The sequence below is a fragment of the Lissotriton helveticus genome, chromosome 2_2 (assembly GCF_964261635.1).
Source record: "Lissotriton helveticus chromosome 2_2, aLisHel1.1, whole genome shotgun sequence".
NCBI classification, from domain to species: domain Eukaryota; kingdom Metazoa; phylum Chordata; class Amphibia; order Caudata; family Salamandridae; genus Lissotriton; species Lissotriton helveticus.
Genome location: NC_136060.1, coordinates 97,470,005 through 97,482,894, shown reverse-complemented (window position 1 = coordinate 97,482,894; position 12,890 = coordinate 97,470,005). Strand labels below are relative to the sequence as shown.

Sequence of the window (12,890 nt, the reverse complement as noted above, 5' to 3'; positions counted from 1 at the left end):
GGTCAAGAGACTAGGTGCCCCCCCTGAGCTTTGCAGAACTGGGTTGCTGCCGGAAGGCACAGAGTGTAAACCTTTTATTGAAATACTATTGCCCTCAGCCCGTTTCTGCTCTATATACCATGGTTGAACTTCCTGAGCAGGGGCCAAACCTCCATTTGTCAACTGACGCCTAATTAGCTCTGCTACCTACCCCCACCTTCTTCCCTGGGAATCTTACTAAGTCTGACTGGCCATAATTGACCTAGAATGAGAGGGGAGTTTTTCTTTATCTCCAGCCCGTAGGTGTAGGGTAGTTGGGGTTAGCTGAATTGTGAAGGAGGGCTTGCGCAATGGGTCTGCTTGTGCATTATCAACTAACCTGCCGGATATCAGTTGCACCACATTACGGTGCTGTGTGCCTGTGTGTGCGAGTGTGCTCCATACGGACCTGCCTGGTATCTGTGGCACTGCATACTGAAGCTGAGTGAGTGTGTGGGAGCGACTACCTGTTTTTAATTACACTGTGCAGCGTTGTTGCTTTACACATTGAGTCTCTGCCAAAAGAATACTATGTTTGATATTGGTTTTTATTAACCTGGCCTAGGCCCACAGTGCCTCGTTCTGACAAAGTTTCACACCACATAAGGGTGCTGGGGGTAAAATAGTATCTTTCCAAATGTGCATATTACAGATGTCATTTTAACACTATTGCGCCTACTACTGCTAGGGATTTGTGACCAGAAATACACGATGTTTATGTTGGGTTAGTTAATGTGTGTGTTGAATACAAACGTTATTCACATACACCACGTGTGAAGTCTCTTTTATCATGCTCAGTGTATTTATTGTTTGAGAGTGCTGTGCCTATGCTTTACACATTGCCTCTGTGATAAACCTGACTGCTCAGTGCAAAGCTACCCAAGGGTGAGTGCAGGTTATACAGTGAGTGTAGTCATCGACCCCTGAGTGGAGTGGTAGTTTCTGCCTGGCTAGGTAGAATGTGCCGGTCAACCATCCCCTGAGTTGTAACCTACTCTAAAGCGTAGATCGCCATACTTTTCCATGTTATTTAAATACAGCACAACCCTCCCCTAGAAAAATAGCTTACCATAAATCATGTTTATTATTATTTAGTTAAGAGGAATTTTATAGAGCACTGTGTGAATCTTTTCTGTTCCTTCACAGCTCAAAATGAGAATATAGGAAAGTCCTATTAGGTAGTGTGGGCTCACATAGCTGATGGTCTGCATCATGCCCCCTCTCAGTTCATCTGTTCTGCTATACTCACAACCTGAATTGTTCTGTTTTAATCAGTATCCATGTCTAATCTGCATGAGTTCTTTCATTAACAATAGTCCATCAAATATTGCTTAAAAATGATCAGGTTTCTGCTTACTGATGTTTTCACTGTTTGCCTGCTATCAACATGAAGCCCCACTTTGTCCTGACAAAAGTAGCACACCTGTAATGATAGATGAGTAGGTGAGGTTAATCTAATACTGGTACTTCGCTGCTCAGTGAGAATAAAGAGCCACTAACAACGACTGCCTTAAGACTAGTCGTCCCAATCCTTCAAAGGCTGTATGCCAGTCCTCAATTCATCCTCTGGTACATAACTAGTGGTGGGTAGAGCTTGTGGAGTTTCACTTGCAGAATGCCATGGAGTTACCTAAAAACATCTGTGGAATTCCACGGAGTTCCACGACCGGTGGAATTCTGGTCTGTCATGCTGATAAAAAGTGCACTGCAGGATTGAGACAGCTGAAATAATCTAAACCAAACTGTAAAGGCAAGTACATCACCCAACACAAGGGAAAACAAATCCAGCACTGCAACAGCTGAGCCCTGGAACGTAACAATGAGCAGGACAGGGCCTTCTTGGCTGCTTGGTGCACTTTAGCCTTATCACTTCCACACAGTGTGCAGTATTAAAACCTGCATTCTCGTTATTTAAAATCAACAAATGGTGTGCATTGTATAATGCAATGATGCAAACGGTATACTAATAATTCACACTGCAGCTCATGCCTGCCCTCAAAATCTCCAGTGGATACATTAATTTCAATGAAGATACACGTACCAACAGTAGAGAGTGAGATACAAATGACCAATGTACAGAACTAGAACAACCACTAAGTAATTACTTTCAAGACACACATCTAAGTGGATTATCATACAAGAACCTATTACATTAAAAAAAAACATTTTTATATTAGTGCAACACGATTTCCCTGCATTATAAAAGCCCCACTACGAATACCAAGAAAAGCTTCTATTGTATTCTTCAATAGAGTTATGGTGATTAAACATTTCTTTTCCTTAAATGGGTCCCATTCCTTACTTTGAGTGGTGTGGATCTGGGGGTGGACCTGCCGTGGCCCCACTTTGAGTAACTTGCCAGGGTTGGAAACCTGCCCCATATCCAGGGAGCGCTGTGGAGCCTCTGGCACAACACTAGCACAGAAGGAGCAAGACCCAAAAGGGGAATTTTGGAAACAGGAAATTAACCTACCAATACGTGACATCCTAAAGCAAGCACACAGCTTGGACAATCTGTGGTGGTGGTACAAGGTAGAGCCTAGAGTGGGGGCTGAGTAGCTGCCCGAGGGAGTATGCGCAGAAGGGACATGCTCATGACACATACAAGAATGAGTGTCCCTCAGCGATTGATAGCGCCATCGAAGCTGCAGCAGGGCGGAGATAATGCAACACAAAATGGAAGTGTCGTTGGAAGAGTCTACTATCTATAACTGGGTGGGCTGTAAACTCCACCACGTAGTGTTGGAACGCGGAGTGGGCAAAACCCAGTGCACCACACCAGCAGAGTGGAGTTTACCGCCCAACCCTATACATAACAAAAACTCCAGGCACTTCTTTCAAGCACATATGGTGAAGACTGCCTTCATGGCTTGGCTCCATGAGTCTTCCACTATAGCTTCAAGCTACATTAGCACAGTACATGTTCTTTCCAGACAAATCATTTGACTTCAACTAACAGTTTGACCATATCCACAGCCAAATCTTGCCAGAACACATGCTATTGCATGAATAGTTCATTCTTCAATAGTATCCCATGCAACAGGTGTAGTTCACACCATAAACTGAAACCCGGCATTTTAACAGAGCAAATTACGTCTCTCCTGAGGTAAAGGGCAGCTGCCTTTCGTAATATAATTTGCCTAATTTTAATCTCACTTTCTGGCCCACTGTAACAGCATTTTAAGAAGAGCCACCATCACCCTACATAAATCTTGATTAACATTGCAGGCTAATGACGATTTGTACCAAGATCAGAATCTGACCTTCAGCGGGGTGATGCATTTCATCCAGATTTCAACATGGCATTCAGTGGTAACCCAACTTTGCTATATAAGAATATTATTGGGAGTGCATGTCACCGAGCATTTTTAAATTACTGAAAAGCAGATGCTACTAAGCTCAGTAGCTTGCCTCTTCATGAGAAAATGAGAAGAAAACCCATAATGTAGGATTCCATTTCATGCCATTACCAGCTTGTAAAGTGTTGTGTTCAGAACCCAAAGCAAACACAGGTCTTTTATTTATCAAACATATGTTGCACAAAGTGAGAGAGTGTAACAAGAACAAATAGTGTTCTATCCTCTCCATTGAAGGTCGAAAAGGATCTCTCAAATAGAAATGTTTGGGAAAAGTGAGGCCAAGCAGTGGTATTTAGTACAATTTCACATATATGCTGACTAAGGAGCAATAGCTTTAACATGATTTTCTGAAGGGGCGCTCATGATTTTTTAATATATATTTCTAGGTATTTAAAACAATGCCACCCCAACCCAGGTACTTTTGGGGATTCACCCCACAAGAAAACCTGAGTGACAGCTGGTGAGATTTTACAGTAGTGGGATATAAATAGCCCACACAAAATTGACTATAGAAGTGACCACAACTATTAATCCCAACTTCGCCACAAGGTGTTTGTGGCAGACTCCCTCCCCCTCCTACAAAGCCTTTCAATAAATAGCAGTAAAAGGCACTTTAAGATTCAATTTCAATTAATGTGCCAAATATAGTTTAGGTTTTACAGATACCTGTGAAATAGTCGGTTAACTTAATAGTGTGCTAAACAAATCTAATCCTCCCCAAGCCTTTTGGATGATTCACCACACAAGAAAGCTTCAGTGAGATATTGGGGAACTCTGAACATAGTGGGTGGTAAGTAGCTCGCCTGAATGTGACTGAGGGAGCAAGAAGAGTGATTGAGCTCCACCATTGAATGGTTCGCACCCTAATAAAACTTAGAAAAATATGGGGCAAATTGCACAAACACACTGCCTGAAAAGTCATGTACATTACGAAGATGCCCTAAGAACTACAATCAGTCTAATTTAAGAATGTGCTTTGCCGGTGCTCTTTCTCATGTTTGGATGAGTCATCTTCCATCCTTTATGTGTAAATGACAGCTTTTGCTGTGTAAAGGAAGCTCATTTGAAATTTCAAGTACATTTCTACAACCCAAAAAACTTGTTTACCATTATGCATTCATCAGGGGAGAAAGTTATATCAAAGCTCAGAAAACGGCATAGTTGTTACAATATCACAATAACTGCAAAACCTGAGGTCTGGAAATCACCGTAAATACATCTATTCTGTGCTTCAATGTTGGTTTTACTATTATAAAAGAATAGTTGTGCTTCATAACCATACCTTAAGCGACATCATTAATACAGAAATTCGATCATATAAAATCGATATGGGTTCCCAATAACTTCATGCAAACATACATTGAGGTAAGCAAAGCCGGTTTACTGTAAAACATATATTTCTAACAGAATGACAAACTAATGTATAAAACTTCGCGGGTTTAAGTATCCAAAGTGAGGTGAAACTAAGCAATGTTCCCTGTGTTAAACCAGCATACATGGTATATTGTATCTCGGTCACCATAATTTAGAAACTTCACTGAACAAACAAGTTTTATATAGTAAGCGTGAATATGAATCGGTACATTTCTGCTAAGGCAAAAGTAAATAGATGGTAGTACTTACCACTGTGAAATTCATCACCTTTAAAATCCATATTGTCATTGCTAAATTAACAATCATGGTCACCAGCAGCAAGAGGACAAAGAAGTACAAACACCTCTTCCGCCATCCATAAATTCCTACTGGATAAAACTGGGGGTTTTCAGTCCTTGGATGGTTGTTCTGTTGTGTTGCCAATATGTACTGTTCTCGTGTCATCTGCAAGGAAACCAGCTATAATAAATCTTTCTGCTACACATTTACAGTAACATACCATCAGTTTAAACATTTTTCATTAAGAAAGAATTGCGATCCAAATGTAAAACCTTACTGAATGTGCTATTCTTTCCACCATGTGTTAGGTGGAAGACTGTCAGATGCAATAATATAATCGCGTATTCAGAAGAAACAAAATATAACTGTAAAGATTTACCAATCATGCACAAGTAAACTGTATAGTGCAAACATTTATGAAGAAGCTTATTTCTAAGTTGTGCTGGCGGTATCGGAAATGTCTCTGCCTTGTCAGTCTTTGAAGGGTACATAGAAAATGACCGAATTATATATCGATAACCTTCATTACTTTGAGTCCAGGATTTACTTGTCTTAATCTTTACTCTATGTTGGTAAACCTCTCCCTGGAGACAGACAACTGCTTTGCTACCTCATTTGCTTTTGTTTTAATACACCCCCAAAGGCTATATAAGTGACCTCGCCCCTCTACCACTTCCTGTACAATACCGAGCAAAAAAGACAAAGAAGTGAACTACCGAAGAAATAGGAGGGTACGATGCATGTCCTCATCAAGAAACACCTGAATTTGAAATACTGAAGATTACTGGTAAGTAATTGGGACATTACATCCTGGTATGTCGTCCTTGCTACAGTCCTCACTCAATGAGGACACAGCAAGATTCCCGTCCTCCAAAGCGCTGCCAATGTCGAAATCAGCAACAGACATCAGACAAATAAACATTCACCTGAACAATCGCAAACTTCAATGGAGAAATAGAAAATAGGAAAAAAAAGGATGTCCGCCCTAGACATCTGACTGATTTCTGTGCTCAGGAAAGACATGTAGGACCTCACAACAAAAAATCAGGAGAAGGCAAATACAGTCACTGGCAAGTTAAGGTTAACAGGTTAAGAACAGCTAAATCAGAAGCACTTCACCACTAAATGTGGGAACCACCATGTCAAGTGAAGATACAAACCTGCTCAAGCAGGGCCAGAACTCCCCCTTACCAAACTGAGGAAAAAACACACTACAGCATGAGAAGACTATGACTACGACATCGGATGAAACACCCATGTCAGAACTGGGATTTCTGGTTGGCTAAGGCTTACGCCAAAGCCAGGCAGAAACCACCACTCTAGTCAGGGCAAGGGAGTTACACGCCAAAGATAATCCCTGCTCACCCCCTTGGTAGCTTGGCACGAGCAGTCAGGCTTATCCCGGAGGTAATATGTAAAGCATTTGCACACGCACACAGCAGCAACATCCCAGGCACACTACAAAAGGAATTTCGCACAAGGTTATATAAAAAATACCTTTTGTATTCTCAAAACACATCAGATAGTAATCACACAATATACATTGTGCCAACTTGCATGGGCAATATTCACAAGGGATTATATACACAGGAAAGGGCCACGTGGGCCACTGTCAGGATCAACACTTAGCAGAAATTGGTACAAGTAAAAATAGATCATAAACCTACAACCAGTAGTCACTGGTAATCACTGTACTCCACCTCAACCTGTAACATAAACTACATTATGCACAGTCACCTTAGGCGCGAATTACATCCTGCGCCCACCTCACCAGCATAAACACATTATGCAGTCTCTTACTAGTCTAAACACATTAGACCCTACCTCCTAAGTATAACTCACATTTAAGAGCGTAAAGCACAGAGTGAAGTACAATCTCACTAACACAAACCTACATAGGTAAAACAACCTCATAATCATAAACCACAGTTTTAGAGGTATCAGATACAGGGTGCGCAAAACATACTATACACACTACATTTCCTAGCACCACATTTGGAACACATCAATCATATTAGGACCTTGTGCCCTATCCATATACCAGTACTCTAGCCAACTGGACATCTCAGGAAGGGGCTCAAATGCCCTGTGTCCATAATGTCAAGGCGTGCTGCCAATGCAGCGCCAGTCAGGGGTGCGCCATCTGCGCAAACCTAAACGTTGCAACTGTCCACTACTTGCTGGGCAGCTGAGAACAGGAACAGGGCCTAAATGCTGCAGCTGGCACTAGGTTCTGTGCAGCTGTGGAAGGCCTGGCACCTCTGTGCCACTTCTGTCCCTCTCAGGGACTCTCACTAGAACTGCGCCTAAACGGTGCAGCTGCCCACTACTTGCTGGGCAGCTGTAAATGATAGGAACTGCGGCATGGGCTCTCAGTAGCCCTGGAAACAACTGCGCTACAGGCTGGAGCCCTCTAGGCTCTGACCATCATCAGCAATGCGCTGGAGCCCTCCAGGCTCTAGGAACAGCTTAGGGGCGGTGGAGCCATCTGGCTCTAAAATCAACTGCGCTCCACGAGCCCACTGGGTCCTTCAACAAAAAGGTGCCCCAAACGTTAGAGCGATCTGACTCTACACACATCCATGGTGCTCTTCACTGGCCCCCAAGGGACTTTTAAATAAACTTGCCCATCTTGGCGGAGCCACGTGGCTCTGGAAAGGAATGTGCCCACAACACGGACATTCCCGGGCTCCTCTGCCCCTGGTGACAATTACAGGCCCGGCACCGCTTTCTCCCTGGACCTCTATTGGGGCCTTTAAAACAACTATGCCTCCGTTGAAGCGCGCAGGCTCCTGAAACAAGACAGGCCCCCATGGTGGAGCCACTCTGGGCTCTTGACGTCACAGTGATGCCTTTAGGGAGCGGCCCGCTGCACAGATGGGGCCGCACCTAGCACGGCTGGACACGGTGCCTCACTCAGGCACTTCAACACATGCCCAGAGCTTTCCCCCCGCAGCCCCTAACTCACCGGACTGTTCGCTGGCTGGGGCTCCTCCGGGCGGCAATCTCCTCATTTCTCTGGCTGTGGGGGGGCAGGCACCGGCAATGTGCCTCACTCCCGTCGTTGGGCTGCACCAGGTGGCGCCTGTGGGGCTCTCCCCTAACCATGGGAGCCCCGCACCGGCAGCGCCATTCCTCGTCTTGTGGGCAGCTCCTCCCCCTCTTCCGGCGGCGGGCGCGGGACTTCCTTTTTGAAACCGGAAGTCCCGCCAGGAAGTCCTGGTTCAGGAGCACTTAAGCACTTTGTTTTGCTCAGCTCCCCTCTTCCATTCACTGGACAGGCTAGGGACATCAGACACACCACAGGGGGTGGAGCCATCATTGTGGAGGGGGGGCCCAGCCCTATTCAGGTCCCAGGTGCACTCCTCCCTGCCATCAACATGCAGATCTCCCCATTCACCACCGGGCAGACCCATCCTTACTCCTAGAGCTAGGCACAACAGCCAGCTCCAGCCAATAACAAGCCAGACAGTCAATTCACATTCACTGCACAGACATGCCAACTTGTAGAAGTGGCACTTCCACACTAGACACATTAGATCCACGCACATCATTGCGCCGATTTAATCTCATGAGTTCGCACATACCAAACTCGACCCTGCACTCCCCACACATCAGGAACTACCATGGTCACACATATTCCCCATGCATTCCTATGGGAGGGCAGGCCGCTCTCACCACACATTCACAGAGAGCGCACACACTTTAGACTGGACCAGAGTGAAAAAGTGCGCAGAGGCCTAAAATCACCAACACCAGGTTACAGAAAGAGGCTAGGCAAATGCAAAAAGTTTCGGGGTGAACCTGCCAAAAGGGTCAAGTCCAACAACCCCCATTGGACAGCAAATTGAAAGCACTCAAGCGGTAAAAAAGTTAAGACAGAGGAGGTACATATATAGAGTGAGATACAAATGCAACAAGGAGACAAGCAAAAGTGACACCACCACTACAGTGAAACAAAATTCCCAAATGAGCTGAGGAATAGCGTCTTCAAGTGTCCCATACAAGACCTAACTCTGTCTCAAGGAATAGTAAAAAGGTGAAACGAGGATGAATAAAACTTCCATAGACCACTGCAATGTATAGCAATTGCTATAGCATTCAAATTGTCCTACAATATGACAGACAATAATAATGTGTCTGTGGCCGGACGCTTCAATGACAACCATTGTGACCTACAGTTTACTTTCAATATGAATTTATTGGATGACTCATAGGCCTTATAGAATGGCTCTTCTCAGGTCAAAATGCCCTGCACCAGTTAAACTAAGTCACAGGATTGCTACGGGACTTTGATCCGCCACCAAACCCTTCCACATTAGGCAGTAATAATGGAACAAATCAGTGCTAGAATACCCTTGTGGGTGATAACCCGCTTTACAAGTACTCATAATATAACAAGAATCACATAAACACTTGCCGTTCAACAGGTATAAAGAGTAAGTAGCAACCTGCCTCAGGAAGAAGACAGAAGAAACAGGAGGTAATATCACTCTATTGAGGTCATGTATATTGCCTTTGGGAGCAGAGCAAAAAGATTCACCCTCACAGAGTACGAAATGTAACCCGAAAGACAGACAAGAAGGTAATGATAAGGGCTTTCAGAATGAGAATAACTTGGTTTTCTCTCCCCTTGTGACAATAACAATTGCCATACTTGAGAAAGTTGTTTGGCTGCCCACCAAATACATCTCTGTATACACATTAGGAGGCAATTCACAAAAGCCTTTATGAGTATGAGAAGTACTATTAAAGAAGTATTCTTCTATGTTATCTTACATGCCTTTCTGAAAAAGCCCCGAAAATGTCCAGTTTTCAAATAATAAAAGTACAAAGAGGGCAGAGTGCTTTCTATTTGTATTAATTGTATCTGACATTTCATTGAGTATTCCCATTTTGAAAGAGCATGTAAAAGAGTTCTACCAAATACTTCTATATGTACCCAAATTGTCTTTGTGAATAAGCCCCACTTTTTACTAACAATGCTTACATTATATTCAGAATGAGCTTTGTATAGTCCTATTCATTTTTTTATCCTAAACTGAAGAGGTGAGTCAATAGAAAGCAGGAGAGAAATGAGCTTTAACACTAGGGAAACAGAGTAGGGCCAATTAACAGATTCAAAATGTACTTTTACCTTCAAATTTCTAACAACATAGATACATTTTCAGTCTGTATGGAAAACGGAGAAGATCAAAACCTTGTATATTTCATAAGTTTAATAAAAGGTATTATATGCAAAGCCATAAAACCAGATACAGGGCTAGGCCTCAGCGATGATGGCTGACTTCTGAGAAGCTCTGCTGCCTAGCCCCCCCTTTTAATTTAATGGCAACACTGTAACGGCCATTTCAGCGTCATACCAGTTTCATTTACATAGTGATGGATTCTTCCCATGAAATATCTTGGTCCGCAAGAAATTCTGGTTTCTCTGTGTCCACAATTTAGGGACCTCAACATATGGGTGGCCTTCTAGAACTGGTAACCATGATCATAACTATGGGCGGACAAACTAAAGAGTTTACTGACCCTGGGGAACTTGAACACCTCTTAAGGTCCCTGCACTATGGGGAGATGAACATAGCTGATGCCCATACCACCCCACCCTCAGATTCTGCAGACCCTTAAGCTCAAACAACCACATACTCGCCGGTCCTCGAAACACACAGGCAGTAAAACAGACAGAAATTCCAACACGGACTATCAACACCCCTGTGTCAAATCACCCTTTCCTTTGAAACTGTGATTGGTCATGCAGTGGTATCCGACCATTTTGACAATGTTGATCATGCCGATCACTGTATCCTACCTTGCAGTCACAACCTGCTTTTCGTATAATGGCCAGTCTCCCAGAGAGAAGGCTAGCCCACCAGATTACAGTTAAAGTACAAGTTAAGGTTAAAGTATCAGCTCAGACTGACAGACCTTGAATCTCTTGTGAAATACTGCTATTACAAACCTCTCCAGCTGTTTCTTTTTGGGCTGAGTTCCCTGTGACGGCATCCCATATCCATGATGGCCCTTCTCATATCTTTTTCTTACTCTTAGCCCCTGCTGTTCCTTGCACCATACTCCATCCTGCTGTTGCTCCCACTACCGGGAGCCTTTGCTTTGAGTCTCAAGGCATTTTACAAATGTCCTCTCTCTCTATCTGGTTTTTCAATGTTAATGGACTCTCCATCATTGTTTCTCAAGAAGGTCTCATCTTCTCTGATGCCTCACAAACCGGACAGTGTACTTTTACAAGAAACACAATTAATGGCTCTAAAGTCTGCAAAATGGAAGAGAGATTGGGTAGGGTTGGTACTTTATTCAGCATTGGACCAATAATTGTCCCAACCCCTCCTTGACTAGTCCAAGAACTCTAGAAAGAGGGGGATGATATTCTCCTTTACAACTATCTGAAAGCCAGGTTACTCCAAACTTAGGCTAATAGAGAGAACAGGTATATTTCTGTGAAACTTTCAGGGCAATATCACCTCCTTGTTGTACGTTCTGTGCATGCCCCAAATAAAGAGATGAATAACTTCTTCTCACAGATCAGTAGACTATGTAAAGTCTTTGGGACATCCTCCCTTATTATTGGAGGCGACTGTAACATGACAATAGATCCATTTCAGGACAAATCAGGCGGGCTGTATTCACTGTAAAATGCAGGGCAGAAATATTCTTCATAATCTGATGTGTGACCATAGCCTGATGGACCTCTGGAGCCTTCACAGCCCAACTGCTAGAGATTTTACCTTTTCCTCCTGCCCTCATGGCATGGAAACACACATTGTTTTCTTTCACATTACAACTCCCTTCCTATCTAGATGTTTAGGTTATCATACCAAATGCAAAGAGCAGGTACATTTACACTACTACAATAGGCAACCCCATGAGAAGCAGTAACTCTTCACACAGATATGAGACTACCTTGAAACAAAGTAAAGGATCTGTGTCCTCAAGAAGGCCTATTTCAGAGGCCATATGATAGTGGATGTGGCAACCAGACAAGCGACTCTTTAATTCCACAGAGCTGCTTTGGATAAGGAAATAATGGGTATACAACAGCCCTACAGGGATTTGCCTACAAAAGACTGTCTTCTTTGCTTGCAGAAGAAAATATGATCTGAATGCTATGCATATCTCATTGGCAGAGAAAATCCTGACTCCAATTGTATCCACTTCTTATGAACATGGTGAGAAGGCCTGCAGGCTATTTTGACTTCAACTCAAGAGGCACAAAGCTAATTCAGCTATCCCTGCCATATGTGGCATGCAGGGTATGCGGTTGACCAACCATATGGAGATGACAAATGAATTTGCTTCTACTAATTCCATCTATGTAAGGCTGATGCAATGGACACCATTCAAGATGAAACAACATTCTTGGATGCACTTCTGATTCAGAGGCTGGACGCAGCTTTGAAGGCTAATGGCACTGTGACATTACATGAGAGGAAATGTCTGAGGCCATCCAATCACTAGCATCTGGACAGGTCCCTGGAGAGAAGGACTTCCCGCTGGACTTTTACAAAATTACACTCATGTCCACCAACCTATGCCAGCATCAGAATCGATGAAAGGCCCTTTTTTGCAATACCTGGGCCTCAAAGGGTATCCTCGAGTCCATGCACCTGCTAGGACAAGATGCAAAGAAAAGCTTCCCAGACCTGCAATCGGAATACATCCTTGATGTCTACCAATCCTCTACCAATCCTGGCAGTTCATACAACTCAAAAATTGCATTGCACTGAGGAGACATCTGACGATGCCTATATCCTCTGTCCTCCACACCAATGTCACTAAATTGGGCACCTCTAGGAAATCAATGTCTGGACTGTACACCATCATTATAAATGTGCTATACCCCAA

The 12,890-nt window shown here is 43.5% G+C and overlaps 1 protein-coding gene across 1 annotated transcript in view; it reads right to left on the bottom strand.

The window, feature by feature from the left end:
- SGCZ (sarcoglycan zeta) overlaps nucleotides 1-12,890 on the bottom strand; it is a 4,560,311-nt gene that overhangs the window by 1,600,789 nt on the left and 2,946,632 nt on the right. The window contains exon 9 of the mRNA XM_078678949.1: nucleotides 5,001-5,195. Coding sequence (XP_078535075.1) covers nucleotides 5,001-5,195 — 195 coding nt within the window. The remainder of the gene's footprint in view (nucleotides 1-5,000; nucleotides 5,196-12,890) is intronic.